Source organism: Dipodomys merriami, unplaced genomic scaffold (genome assembly GCF_024711535.1).
Source record: "Dipodomys merriami isolate MVZ:Mamm:240054 unplaced genomic scaffold, mDipMer1.0.p SCAF_3, whole genome shotgun sequence".
NCBI lineage: Eukaryota > Metazoa > Chordata > Mammalia > Rodentia > Heteromyidae > Dipodomys > Dipodomys merriami.
The window spans coordinates 95,572,072-95,587,209 of record NW_027204492.1 but is presented as its reverse complement, the minus strand read 5'-3'; the positions used below and the strand labels follow the sequence as shown (position 1 = coordinate 95,587,209).

At 38.0% G+C, this 15,138-nt stretch overlaps 1 protein-coding gene across 2 annotated transcripts in view; it reads left to right on the top strand.

Moving 5' to 3' along the window:
• The window catches only part of Cybb (cytochrome b-245 beta chain), a 43,654-nt gene extending 29,129 nt beyond the window's left edge, over nucleotides 1–14,525 (top strand). For both annotated transcript variants that reach the window (XM_070040648.1, XM_070040647.1), the window contains exons 9-13: nucleotides 5,131–5,384; nucleotides 6,321–6,483; nucleotides 8,252–8,398; nucleotides 11,575–11,699; nucleotides 12,794–14,525. In XM_070040648.1, coding sequence (XP_069896749.1) covers nucleotides 5,131–5,384; nucleotides 6,321–6,483; nucleotides 8,252–8,398; nucleotides 11,575–11,699; nucleotides 12,794–12,920 — 816 coding nt within the window. In that variant the 3' untranslated portion in view covers nucleotides 12,921–14,525. The remainder of the gene's footprint in view (nucleotides 1–5,130; nucleotides 5,385–6,320; nucleotides 6,484–8,251; nucleotides 8,399–11,574; nucleotides 11,700–12,793) is intronic.
• Nucleotides 14,526–15,138: the final 613 nt, after the last annotated feature.

The following is a 15,138-nucleotide window of genomic DNA, read 5'->3' as shown; positions in this document are numbered from 1 at the left end:
ATGCATTAAGCCATTTAGTCATGAGCCAAGAAGGAAAACAAGAGAGACAAAGTTTTCAGATGCCAAAGGTCCAACTAATCAAGAGTAAGTGTCACTAAAATGAAAAGACTTTTCTAAGCCATCATTTCTGTCCTTTAGAATCATAGAATAGGGGCTGGGAAGGTGGCTCAGTGGTAGAGCACTTGCCTTGCATGCATGAGGCCCTGGGTTCTATTCCTCAGCATCACATAAGCAAAAAGAAAAAAGCCAGAAGTGGCGCTGTGGCTCAAGTGGTAGAGCGCTAGCCTTGAGCTGAAGAGCTGAGGGACAGCGCCCAGGCCCAGAGTTCAGGCACCACGACCGGACCCCCCCAAAAAATAGAATCATAGAATATCAGAACTGAAATGCCTGAAGTGTCAAGCAAGGTAGTAACTAAGCTGCATCTTCAATGTGGTCTCCTATCTCCAAGTCTCAAGAGGCATTTCTTCTCTCTTCTATGGTTTTATCCATCATAAAACAAATAGGCGGATATCCATCCATACATATATATGAACTCATATATATTCATATAAATAAATATAAACTCATGTATATGAACTTTGTTAGAATATTAGGAAACACCAGATAAGACTATTTTTTTCAAATGAAATTTAATATAACTCAGTTGAAAAATTATTTACCAAAAATCTTCTATGGGTTACTTTTTCAAAACACAAAAATGGAGGTAGAAAGTAGTCATTTCTAGCTTTTTTTTTGATATCTATAATGGTCATGGTAAAACTTGTCCTGCTGACATTGGCAGTTATGCAACACAGGAAGTCACAAAAGTTCCCTTTTTATGTATGTTATCTTGTATTATAAGAAAAAAAAACCATAGATCAGTAAAATCGGGTGCCACAAAATTCCCCTTAATAGAAAAGAGGTGACTAAACTAGACAAATATTTCTCTGAAATACATACACACAATACATATATATATATATATATATATATATATATAATTATGGTAAACATGTTTCTTTGTGATAAAGAGATAACTTTCCTCTCATACAAACATAAGAAACAAGATTTTATCAAAAAAATTTCCAGGGAAAATGCTGTCTCCTAGTGCATCCTATTAAGTTAAATCTTCTTTGTGCCTGTGGTAATAGAATTGCAATGTGAGAGAAAATTATTTTCATCACACAAAATTGCAACATGATAAACAATTTTCAAAATACTTTCAAAATGATGCTTTCCAACTCCTTATTTCAAAGCATGGGGAAGTTGGTAACAATTTCCTCATATAAAACACTATGTTGAAAGTGAACTGTACAACTTCAGAGTATGGGGAGGGAGGAGTTGGGGAGGTGGGGAAGGAAGGGATGGTAGAGAAAAACAAAGAAGGAGGTAACAATGCTTGATAGGAAATGTACTCATTACCTTACTCATGTAACTGTGACCCCTCTGAACAGTATCTTTACAATAAAAAAATGTATACTTAAAAAATCCCACATTTATACAGTCACAAATTTTGAAATGTTTGACTTGTGATGCTGGGGGTATGCTAAACACATAATTTACCACTATGCCACATCCCCAGACAGCAATTTTATTTCTGGTAGTAGAGTTTGAACTCAGAGCCTCATCCTCATTCTGTTAATGCTTTACCACTTGATTCATGCCTCCAGTTCTGCCTTTTTCCCCAAGGCTGGCTTTGAACCTCAATCCACTGGAATCTCAGCCTACGATTGCATGTATAAACCACCAGCACCTAGATCCCAGCCCCCCCTGCCCCCACACACACACAGGGCTTCCAGTTACATGAGTTCGGTAATGAGTACATATCTTTTTCAACAATGTCTCCCCTTCCCTTGCTCTCTCCCAGTTTTTCTTTCACATTCCCACTCATAAAACCCAAGAAATACAAGCAAGAGGTTTTTTTTTTTTAATTGTACTGTTTGCAATTGTTTCTTTTTTTTCTTTCTTTTTTCCCCTTTGGTTTATTCCCCATTGTCATTGTACTTGTGTATATAAATTTATCTGATTTGGGGATAGGAAGGGGAATCAATACAACAGCCATACTCTCTGGACACTATGTTGGAAATGAACCTTATAACTTGTGGGGGAGTGCAATGGGGGGGAGGGAGGGAGAGAAAATGAAGGAGAGAGTAACACTGTTTACAAAGAAATGTACTCATTACCTTACTTATGTAACTGTAACTCCTCTGTACATCATCTTTACAATAATTTTTTAATGTGTAGTTCATTGTCCACATCGTGTCTAGTGAGTAACAGGGCTGTATTTGTTCGCCCTTTGTTCCACCTTTTCTGTGCCCTCATTACCCTACCAAAGACAAACTAGCAAATAAGAGAAAAGGAGAAGACAACAAAAACAGCAACAACAACAGCAACAATAATAACAAAAATCTGGTTTTCTTTTCTCTAGACATTCACATAGTGAGACCAAAGGAGGATACACATAGAAATGGATCACAGAGGCTCCAGAGCTATAAGCATATGATCATATAAAATAATATTTTACAAAATTAACTCCAACAATTCTTATTGAAAGGATTTCTCATTCTTCCATAACTCTCTACTCATTCAAAAAACAGTGAAATGCTTCATTACATTATACTTTGTGCAATGATCAAATGAAGTTAATTGAAATATTCTTCACCTTGAACATTTATCATTTCAAGGTGCTGAGAACACTGAACTCATAACTAGCAGTTTTGAAATATGAAATGTATCGTTATCCATAGTCTCCCAATGGTACAACAGACCATCAGAACTTCTTACTCCTATCTAAGTACAAGTCAGTACAAATTAATCAGTCTTCTTCAACTATCCTTCTACCCTCTCTCCTCAGCATCTTGTAGCCACCATTCTACTCCCAAATTCAATTAGATTAAATCTTAGATTCCACATATGAGTGAAATCATGCTGAATTTGTCTTGTTGTGCCTGGTATAGTGCACTTAACATAATGTTGTACAGGTTTAGCCATCTTTTGTAGAAGACAAAAGTTTACCCTTTTTAAAAACAGCTGAATAGGGGCTGGGAAGGTGGCTCAGTGGTAGAGCGCTTGCCTTGCATGCCTGAGGCCCTGGGTTCAATTCCTCAGTACCACATAAGCAAAAAGAAGAAAGCCGGAAGTGGCACTGTGGCTCAAGTGGTAGAGCGCTAGCCTTGAGCTGGAGAGTGGAGGGACAGTGCCCAGGCCCAGAGTTCAGGCCCCACGACCGGACCCCCCCAAAAAATAAATAAAATAAAAACAGCTGAATAGTATTCCACTATGTATATGGACCCCCATTTTTGCTTAACCACTTATATATTGATGAACACTTAAGCTGACACCGTATCCTGGCTATTATAAGTAGAGCTACAACAACTTATAGGAGCTCCAGTGTTCCTTTGACAATAGAAAGTATATTTCTATATTGCTGTTTGTTGTGTTCTTTTTTTAGTGTTTGCGGGTGCTGGGGATTGAACTCAGCCTTGTGCTCTCACTTGATTTTGTCACTCAAGTGTGGCATTCTACCACTTAAACCACAGTTCCAGTTCTGGTTTTTTTGTTGCTTAATTGCAGATAAGAGTCTAGTGGACTTTTCTGCCAGGACTTGTTTTCAAGAGCAATCCTTAGATCTCAGCCTCTTGAGTTGCTAGGATTACAAATGTGAACCTGGTTATTGTGCTCTATTTTATTTATGTATTTGTTTTTTTGTCGGTTGTGGGGCTTGAACTCTTAGCCTGGATGCTGTCCCTCAGCTCTTCAGCTCAAGGCTAGCACTCTACCAATTGAGCCACAGCGCCACTTCCAGTTTTTTGGTAGTTTATTGGAGATAACAGTCTCACAGTCTTTCCTGCCCAGGCTGGCTTTGAACTGTAATCCTCAGTTCTCAGTCTCTTGAATAGCTAGGATTACAGGCATGAGCCTTCAGCACCCCGGCTCATTTTCTATTTTTAAATACTTACCTGGTCACTACTTAATGGACATTTGGATTGTTTCCTGTTTTGCTATTGTGAGTAAAGCTGCTATAAACACATGTGTAGATGAGAATAAATGGTAACAGTGGTTACTACTTGACTTGAGGAGAGATGGGTGGAGTATTTTCAAATAGAAACAATGTATGAAGAATAGGACAAGTTTGAGATGTGATTCAGGACTAGGATGGATAGCAGAGTTAACTTGGTGTAGAGGCTGTTGCCATATAAATAGCCAATGTGATCTCCTTCTTCTTTTGTTTAGCTACCAAGATCTCTCATCTCCTGGAGAGAGAAGATGGATGAACTGAATGGCATTGTTTTCTATTTTTTGTAACTTTTTTATGTTCTGAGAGAAAAAAATTGCAATAGGCTGACAAATTAGGTTGAATTCCTTTGTAAATGCTATGTAACAGAGAACTGAATGTGAAAGGAGTATAAGGCATATTCTCAGGAACAGATAAAATGTATGAACTGAACTTGTAAAGAAAATAAGGCAGGGCATGGCAGCACATGCCTGTAATTCTAGCAATGAGGAGGCTGAGGCAGAAGAATTACAAGATCAAAATTGGTGGGGCTGGGAAGGTGGCTTAGTGGTAGAGTGCTTGCCTTGCATGCATGAGGCCCTGGGTTCAATTCTTCAGCACCACATAAGCAGAAAAAGCAAGAAGTGGTGCTGTGGCTCAAGTGGTAGAGTGCTAGCCTTGAGGTGAAGAGCTGAGGGACAGTGTCTAGGCCCAGAGTTCAGGCCCCACGACCAGACCCAAAGAAAAACAAAAACAAAAAAACCCAAAAAGACCAAAGTTGGTCTGGGCTACATACTAAGTTGCAGGCTAATCTAGGCCTCAAAAGAAAAGAAAGAAAGACACTTACCCAAAATTTAGTTGTAGTGTCAGCCTTACCTGGTCCTACAAGGAATACTAGAATTTAAGTGGCTCCTGGAAGGCCCATAACTTGAAGCCAGATGACCAAGATTTGGTCTCTTTTCATCACAAATCACTGGCTATGGCTTATGGCTGAGGGAAAATCCAATGGCAAACACATCTGGAGGACTTTCTTTGTTGGTCCTGAAATGAAAACCTAGGCTAGTCTACTTAGCTCTACCTTTTATTCTTTCAGTGTCATTTGCAAAAGCAAATATTTGTGGAATCTGTCATTTCTAGAGACATGTTTTATTTTACAGGTTGTCACCCACCCTTTCAAAACCATTGAGCTGCAGATGAAGAAAAAGGGATTCAAGATGGAGGTGGGACAGTACATTTTCGTCAAGTGCCCTGACGTGTCCAAGCTGGAGTGGCATCCTTTCACACTGACTTCTGCCCCAGAGGAAGACTTCTTTAGCATCCATATTCGCATTGTTGGGGACTGGACAGAGGGGCTGTTCAATGCTTGTGGCTGTGATAAGAAAGAATTTCAAGATGCCTGGAAACTACCTAAGTGAGTAAAAAGAACACATTACAAAGTGCATAACTTTAGGAAAAACTGAACTAAAAAGATACTCTCAGCATAGTAGTAGCTCTTGATTCTCTGACAAAAAAAAACAGTGGCTCTAATATATAGATAAATATACATAGCTTTCACTGTATTCCCCATTGCATGCATGTGGTATTTATACATTTTTTTATAAATTGTACATGAAATATATAATTGGATCAAACATTAGTAATGAATAGTCACATTTCTTAAAATATATGAGGGCCAAAGCCAAGTCATATTAACTTCTTCTATCAAACAAAACTGTAGTATGTCAAACATACTCTTAAATTTTAATTAGCATCATTTTTTGAGGGTGAATGTTATATGTTATTTCGCTTTGTATCTGCTCATATGTCAACATAATATTAAGCACTTAGCAATGCTGAAGAAAAAACTTTCTTGAATGGTACATAAATAAACAAATGAAAAGGGATATTAAATCTACAAGGTGTTATGCTGTAGAAAATTCTTACTTGAATGTGCTAGGTATGAAGAATTTCAAGTGTAGGATTTTCTGGCAAGACACACAGATATGTGTGTGTGTGAGAGAGAGAGAGAGAGAGAGAGAGAGAGAGAGAGAGAGAGAGAGAGAGAGAGAGAGAGAGAGAGAGAGAGAGAGAGAGAGAGAGAGAGAGAAGCAAAGAAGGATAAAGAAATGAAAACATACCAGTGGTAAGTTACCAAATGTTTCCAGTTAGCTAAGCATTCCTCTTATTTCCAATCCCAGTTTGGTATTAGGTTGGCTAATTGAAAGTCCTCTTCTAGAAGAAAATGCCCCATAGATACATTGCCCTAGTCAGAATTGACACATTGCACATCTCCAGTAATAATGGATGTTTCGTCTTACTGTAAATAGCCAGATAGCTCTGAAATCATCTTTTGCACATTTCCATCCAGGATTGCAGTTGATGGGCCCTTTGGAACAGCCAGTGAAGATGTGTTCAGCTATGAGGTGGTGATGCTAGTGGGAGCTGGGATTGGGGTCACACCCTTTGCGTCCATTCTCAAGTCAGTCTGGTATAAATATTGCAATAATGCCACCAATCTGAGACTAAAGAAGGTGAGTTCCCTTATTTTTTTAGAGGGTCCTTACTTCCTTCCAAGTAAAATCTGAAAGTTCCTTAAGGGCTAAGGTTGGCAGAGACTATGGGAAGTGAAGAAAAGCTTTGGGTGGTTCCAGAGTTCTCTTCAAAGGATTATTTGTTATATGTGCTTTTATATAAACAGGCCTATTAATAAAAGTTATATACTCTATTTGTTATGTATTTAGTGTTATGAAAATTCGGATGAAAAATATTGGAAAAGAAAGTATTCCTAATCCCAGCCCAAGAGATATTCTTTTATGCTTTTTGCACGGTGATGTTTTTAGTTTGGTTTTTTTTGTGTTTTTAGTTTTAGGTATGGAAGCCAGAACCTTGTATGTGCTAGGCAAACAAATATTTTGCTACTCAGCTACATCCTCAGTCCCTGGATATGTTCTCATTTTCCCTCTTAGGGTTCCACATTTTTACAAATCTCTGAGTAGCAAATATGTACAACTTTATATCCCTTTTTGCATTTTAATTATTTTTAATTTGTTGCATTGTTGTGGAAGGAACCCAGAGAACGTACACAACACAAGTGCTCTATCACTGGGCTACATCCCCAGCCTTGATCCTTTTTTTAAAAAAAAAAAAGAGAGAAAACATTTTCAGTGTCATCATAGGCATCATAATGATCATCTGAAATGATTCCTTCATATTCTATTGCTACAATAGAATAATTTTTCTTTATATATTGCTATTTATTCAATTTTCAGGTCTTCAATATATTTTTGAAAGGAAAGGGCAGAAACAACATCTTATGGAAGTCTCCTTAAGATAAATTCTCAGGAGACTATTACATGGAATTACCTTATTAAGGATATCTTCCATAAACCTTCAGTCATTCTAGTAATTGTTAAACTAAATTCTAATACGGACATTAAAACTTGAATTTTAAAGTTTTTTCTCATGATTTTTCTTTAGTTAGCAATGTTGAAGATGAGACATGAAGGATTTTTTACATTTTATATTTCATTTGCATTAATAAGTACAATTTAAATAAATATGAATAGCTGATTAAATGTAAAGTTTTAAAAGGTAATTATGACTTAAAAGTTTTAAAAAATGTTTATTTTTATTAAGTAGTTGTATAAAGGGGTCTTAATTCCAGGAGTCAGATTATGAGTATACTGCGTCTTGATCAATGTCACCCCTTCCATCATTCTCCCCTACATTTCCCCATCTCATCCCTACCCTTAAGTTACATGGTTCAGTTTTTCCATAGTGTACATTGAATATAATGACCACATTTGCTTACCTTTCCGCCCTCATGTACTCCCCCTCATTGCTTCCCCTCTCCCAGATTTAATGTTTTAAATTCTTTCTTTAGCTTCTTTTTTGTGTGGGAAAAATATGGATAAAAGTATTTTTTCCCTGAGAACTCATCAATGTCTAGGATTAGCAGGCAGCAAAGAAATCCTTCAGTAGTCACTGTTAGTCTGGATTCCTTTGGCCAATCTGGGATGTGGTGTAAAGCAGCTAGGGATTCCAAGAGAGAAAGAGAAGGCCAAGAAAGAAAGCTGGTGGGCCAGTAGATTTTTTAAGATATATATAATAATATACTATGTATATATACATATATATATATATATTATTTGAAATGTCAAGAGCTTTCTTAAAACCCGTGTTTCTGGGCATTCTGAGCATTGGAAGGGTGAAGTGTGTAAGAGAGGAAATCAATTTTCTAGTGCTGATTGTGCTGATCAAGCCTATCCCAATCTGCTTTGTGGTCCATTTCTTTTTCAGATCTATTTCTACTGGTTGTGTCGGGACACACATGCTTTTGAATGGTTTGCAGATCTGCTCCAACTTCTGGAAACCCAGATGCAAGAAAGGAACAATGCTGACTTTCTCAGCTACAACATTTACCTGACAGGCTGGGATGAATCTCAGGTGAGGGCCAGGGTTCAGGTCTTAGGTCCTTTCCAAGGGCTTAGAGATTGCTGACTTTCCGTTGGATGTTGATATGTCCTATATACTGACTTTATTTCAAGAACAGCTAATAGAGTCTCGTGATCCAGATCATTCATTCTAACTCAGTATCACTACATAATGTTCGGGCTCTTGGGACTAGATTCAAAGCCAAGGGGCCTATGAGGAGGGAATAAAGGCATTAGAGGAATTGTCCCACCTGGGCTTCTCAAACAAGATGGACAAGAGCATTATGGGTAACAGAGAAAATATTATCTATCCTCTATTCACATCCACATACACGTGTATATGTGTTCCTTTATGTATTTATGCACATTTCATGAGCTACTTAATACATTTGCATTTATTAAGCGTGTATAGTCACCTTCCATATCTATGGCTCTTCATATATTTATTCAAATGACCATGGATCAAACATATTTGGAAAAAAAACTGCATCCACATTGAGTATGTTTACTGTTTTTCTTGTCATTATTTCCTAAGTCATATAGCATTACAACTAAGAAAATAGTATGTACATTGCATTAGGTCTTATGAGTGATCTAGACATGAATTAAAGTATACATGAGGATATACACAGGTTCTGTAGGGAACTAAATCATCTACGGATTTTGATATGTGAGAGGGAAGTATCCTAGAAACTAATTCCTCACAGAGACTATGAGATTTCTGAAAAAATGTGCTCAGTATTGTTCTTAGTGTTTAATAGATTGTTTAGTTTTATGCTGCCAACAACCCTATGAGGTAACTATTATTATTAGACACATTTCAATAATGATGAAACCAAGGTCTAGAATAAATTAGGTCATTTGCCTAAGAACACCTGGACAACAAGTAAATGGCAGTGTCCAAATGTTCAGGAGTCTACACTGAGCGTTCCCCAGTAGTTGTGATTATTACTACTGAGCAGATCCATGTTTACTACTGAGCAGATCCATGTGTGTATGTGTAATAAAGGTAAAGTACACACACTGATATATGGGTGTGTAGTATTAATGTGTATGCATGAGTATGTTGTGTATGTGTCTATCAAATAAATGTGTGCTTTCAAAAATGTTAGGAGACCACTACAATAAAATGGGACTGTCCTAAACTGAAGATTTTGCTCCCTCCCTGGCCTCCACCAGGGACATTTGGCAATATAAGTGCATTATAGTTGACAAATTTGAGAAACACTGTGCTTTAAGGCTAAAGGCCTTAACCCCATCAGGAAGAAAGTGCCTCCAAGGCCTAATCACCCCTTAAAGGCCCCACCTATATACTATCACGCTTGCAACATCTGCACTTTTGGGGGAGGATCCATGCAAGTTACAGCAGTAGGCTGTACCTAGATGTTGCTTATTCTCAGCCTGGGTATCTCTCACTTGCAAACTGTCATTGTGGCGATTAATTTCTCATTTGGATTTTGGAATTGTGATCTATCAGAGAGTCTTTTTTTACCATCCTGGAGCTTGAACTCAGGGCCTGGGCACTATCCCTGAGCTTCTTTTGCTCAAGACTAGTATTCTACTACTTGGGCCACAGTGCCACTTCTGGCTTTTTTTTTTTTGCTTATGTGGTACTGAGGAATCGAACCCAGGGCTTCATGCATGCTAGGCAAGAACTCTGCCACATTCCCAGCCTATCATAGAGTCTACAGGTTACAGAGGGCCCTTTTATTTGGGGGGGGTCTGGTCGTGGGGCCTGAACTCTGGGCTTAGGCACTCTCCCTCAGCTCTTCAGCTCAAGGCTAGCGCTCTACCACTTGAGCCACAGCACCATTTCTCACTTTTTGCTTTTTGCTTATGTGGTGCTGAGGAATCAAACCCAGGACCTCATGCATGCAAGGCAAGCGCTCTACCACTGAGCCACCTTCCCAGCCCACAGAGGACCCTTATAACAGGTGTCATAGGTCCAGGACATTTTGACTATGAGAACTGCTGCTCTAAAACTTAATAGCTGCTATGTCTACAATTTCAAAACAAAATATTAAAAACACTGTACAAAATGAAATCCAAGCCAGGCACCAGTGGCTCATGTCTGTAATCCTAGCTACTCTGGAGGCTGAGATCTGAGGACTGTACTTCAAAGCCAGACCGGGCAGGAAAGTCTGTGAAACTCTTATCTCCAATAAACCACCATAAAACCAGAAGTGGTGCTGTAGCTCAAGTGGTAGAGCTGAGGGACAGCGCTCAGGCCCAGAGTTCAAGCCCCACAACCAACAACAACAACAAAAAAAGAAATCCAAGAAAAAAGCTATAGCTCATAAACTGCCTTATGGTATTATTTCAAAAAAATGCTAGTAAAATGGGAAAATAATGAGAAAATAATAACTTTGCTTTATAAAACTGGTTCCTGTAAGAATTATTAAGCCAACATGACCATTTTTCTTAACATCAATTATCCCCATCATCTATCCTTGGTTTAATGAATTTAGAATGCAATTTATTTTAAAAATACATTTAATTAACCGATTTTATGAAAAGTACCAACTGTTCAAAATGAGAGCTTCTAGAATGGCAGCAGAAAAACAGTATGTATGTACATACACGTACCCACACATGCACAGGCACACATATGCACACACTCACACAGCTTTAGGTTTGATTTAATATCTTACTGATTACTAGCTTGTTGAGTGCATTTTGTTTATTGTTATTGCAATTCTTAGTGATTTTCCCAAAGAATGAAAATTAGTTCAGCTGAGGAGAAAATTCAAGCATAGAAAGAGAAACAATGAGATGTGTCTACACTTTAATGCCTGACTCACATGCCAGGGCCTGAAACCTTCCCGTATCCTGCCATTCCATCTTTTTCTCGGTTCTCATTATGATGTTTAAGTCTTTTCCATAGCATTCACCACACCACATTCTACAAACAGTTTTGTTTAAATTTATACTCATGTTCTCTTCTTCTCTTCTAAAATGGAAATGATTTGAGACCCAGTTGGTTTGTCTTTGTTTACCTTCTAGTCTTCAGCATGGTACCTTACACACACACACACACACACACACACACACACACACACACACACACACACACACACACACACACACACACACACGAGTAAAATCTTGGTTTATGAAATGGGTGACTGTATCTGCATATGTTTTAACATTATATCTCTTTTTTTCTGAATTCATGTCTTCTTGCTGCAGGCTAATCACTTCGCTGTACATCATGATGAGGAGAAAGATGTGATCACAGGCCTGAAACAGAAGACTTTGTATGGGCGGCCCAACTGGGATAATGAGTTCAAGACAATTGCTGGTCAACACCCTAAGTAAGAAATCCCCACCAGGAAGTTCTTGAGGCTTATTGTTTGCCTAAGCAGCAATTCTCAAACATGACTAGACTTTTATATTCTAGAACTTAAGATACATTTATTACTATCATGAGGTTGAATTCATGTCCAATAAAAAATACCAGATATTTATGACTTCAAGAAGCAATCTTTAAATCACAGGAAAACCATCTGGAGAGTAATTTAAAAATCAAAGTTTCCCAGCTCCCTCTCTCAGTCTTTCTCGGTCATTTGTCTCAACTAGTGCCATAGTTGGGCTCTTTCCTTTTATAACTTAAATTGTATTCCTACTTTTAAACATTCATCTGTGTTTAAAATACAGATTTTTGTTCTAGAGTGGGACACAGAGATCTGCATTTTTTTTTTTGGCCAGTCCTTGGGCTTGAATTCAGGGTCTGGGCACTGTTCCTGAGTTTCTTTTGCTCAAGGCTAGCTTTCTAACATTTGAGCTATAACACCACTTCTGGCCTTTTCTGTTTATGTGGTACTGAGGAATCGAACCCAGAGCTTCATGCATAGGAGGCGAGCATTCTACCACTAAGCCACATTCGCAGCCCCATGGGGGGGGATTTGCATTCTTAAAAAACTAATGCTAAGGCTACTAATATGGGAGCATACATTGAAAAGGAAGGTTTGCAACTATAAGATTGAGAGGAATGGAAGGAAGCAAACCTAGCTGCTATCAGAGTTAGGGTGCCTAGGAAAGATGATATCCCTGATCTCAAGAGAGCAGGAAGGTTTTGGGGTATAGAGCCCTAAAGGAAAGTAGTCCACAGACTACAAAATTAACCACCATTTTCTTTGTGGTAGAAGTTTCTAAACATTTTATTTGCATTTCATTTTCCAAGGAAGTTAAGTGCCTTTTGAATTATCTAGATGTCTCCACAGTCAGAACGGAAGCCCCCCTTCTACAGAGTAATCTGAACTCTTTTGCCATTTGTGGAAAAAACAAAGGAACAAAGGGAACTTGGCCCTGGAGCCTCTAAGCAATAAGTCCACCCCCCTCCCACCTACTTTGTTAACTAGCACATCCCAAAGTCTGAAACTAATTTTTTTTTCTTTCTTTCCCAAAGTACCAGAATAGGAGTTTTCCTCTGTGGACCTGAAGCATTGGCTGACACACTCAGTAAACAGAGCATCTCCAACTCTGAGTCTGGCTCTCGAGGAGTACATTTCATTTTCAACAAGGAAAACTTCTAACTTGTCTCTTCCACAAGGAAATAAATACAAGTTGTGCTGCCAAATTACTAAATAATGCTGGTTGTTAACACAAGTTCCTGCCCCTAAGGGAGAAAAAAAGGCAGGAAAGGAAACATAAATGTTGCATTGAAAGGGATGCCAAAGATTGTCTGCTAGTTATCAGTTACATGTATATGCTTTTTGGTTTTTAGAGCACTTGTACAAACATTATTTCATTTTAACTCTCTCCTTTGCCAGAAGACCATATGGCGAGGAATCCTGGATTCATTTTTAGGATAATAAAAGGGGGTGTTCCACTTGTGAGGGGAAAGGGAAGAAAAGTGAGGGAAAGGAGAAGAATGAGAGAAAGCAAAATAGAGAAGAGAAAGCGGGGGGGGGGGAAGAGAGAGCAGTTCTCAAATTGGTCACTTCCAATCCCAGATTTCTCAATTTGTATGTACTGCTTCTAATCAAAGAAGGCATGGAAATTTCATTTTATTTTGATTATGGATGGTATTCAACCTTGAAATACTGATCACAAATTGTGAAGCTGGCTTGGCATTTTCATGGTACTAGGATGAATTAAGAACTCAGTTGGCCCTTATGGTTTTTTGGTCTCCTACTATCCTTAAGCCAGTGATAGCTGGTTCTGACAAATAAGGCATTATTATTTGGGTGCACATAGAAGTGCATCTCAGAAATGTGCAGGAAGGTTAATGCTTGGAGAAAGAGGTTTGGCTTCTTTATATTGCATGCCAGGTATTCATTCATTCATTCATTCAACATATATTGTGTTATAACTATGACCAGGTGCTGTGTATTTACTTTCAACAACATATATTGTGTTATAACTATGACCAAGTGCTGTGCATTTACTTTCAATCCTTTTTACCAAACTATGACCTTGAAACAGATTCAAGTTCAAAGAAATTTGAGCAGAGCTAGGCATGGTGGTTCCTTTCTATAAACCTAGCTCAGATCATGGTAGGCCCTGAGCAAAAGTTTAAGACCCTATCTGAGGAACAACTAAAGCAAAAAGGTCAGGATAAGTAGCTTAAATAGTAGAACATTTGCCTTGAAAGATAAAAGCTCTGTGTTCAAACCCTAGTACCCTCAAAAAAAGAAAGTAAGTGGATAATAATCAAATAATGAGATTCAGCCCTTTCTAACTTAGGCACATGAGTAAAACCTGCTCCATCTGTTTTTCTGAGAATGTTTCTCCAGAGTTCTCTATGTTTGACACAAATTAGTTATCAAAATGGAGAGCTCTTCCCTGTGTTACTTTGGTTATAAGATTAAAAATGCCATTTTGAGAACTTCTTTCTTTAGTGTTCTCCCAAACCCCAAACCTCAAACCCCAGCCACCAGCTATCAGCTGGCACCTGTGAGCATGGCTATTTTAGCATTTAGTATTTTGCATTTGGTAACAGGTATTGAGAGAATGATTAAAGCAGTGTTTTTCATCTCAAGGCTACAAATACTTTTCTTAATTCTTCTGCTTTTGAAATACTGTGTGTATAAAATGTCAATACTTATAGGCACTATGTATGAATCAATTTGGAAGGAAAGGTGATCTGAGCGATAATTCTTAGGAAATGCTATTAAAATTGTGCTTAACTACTAAAATCAGTAAATTCTTGTGTCTGTGTTATTGACCTTGGTATATAAGTGTGAAATCAGCCAAGAAATACTTTTCTCTGCCATGGTAGTGCTGAGATTCTTTGTGTCCTTGTAGTAACATGTCATGCCAAACACTGGATAACTATGGGTAAGGAAGGAAAAATGGAGGACTAAGATCTATGTCAATATCTTAATGTTCCTCAGAGTACTGATACAAGGGAGTGTCACTCCACATACAGAAAACAATTTGAAGACATAGAAGTCCCAGTATAATATCTTTTTTTTCAATTCTACTAATCTTTCATCTTTTAACTGCATAGTTGAATGTTATCGAGTCAGATTGTGGACATATGTTCACAGTTCTGTGTGAGCCATTGTTCTAAATGAGTCAACCAGTTATAATCCTAACTATTTAGGAAATGCATGAAGCTGTGGCTATATGTTCCTGCAGTAGTCTGCAAATGTTTTCATGGACAGAACTGGTATTACCCAAGAGAAATAACAGAAAGAAAAATATTAACAAATGTTTCACTATGCCAAACGGTTACATATATTTCAGCTAATATTTCAGTAGCACCACCAGATAGCCATTTAATCCCAATTTTGTTGAAAACAAAAC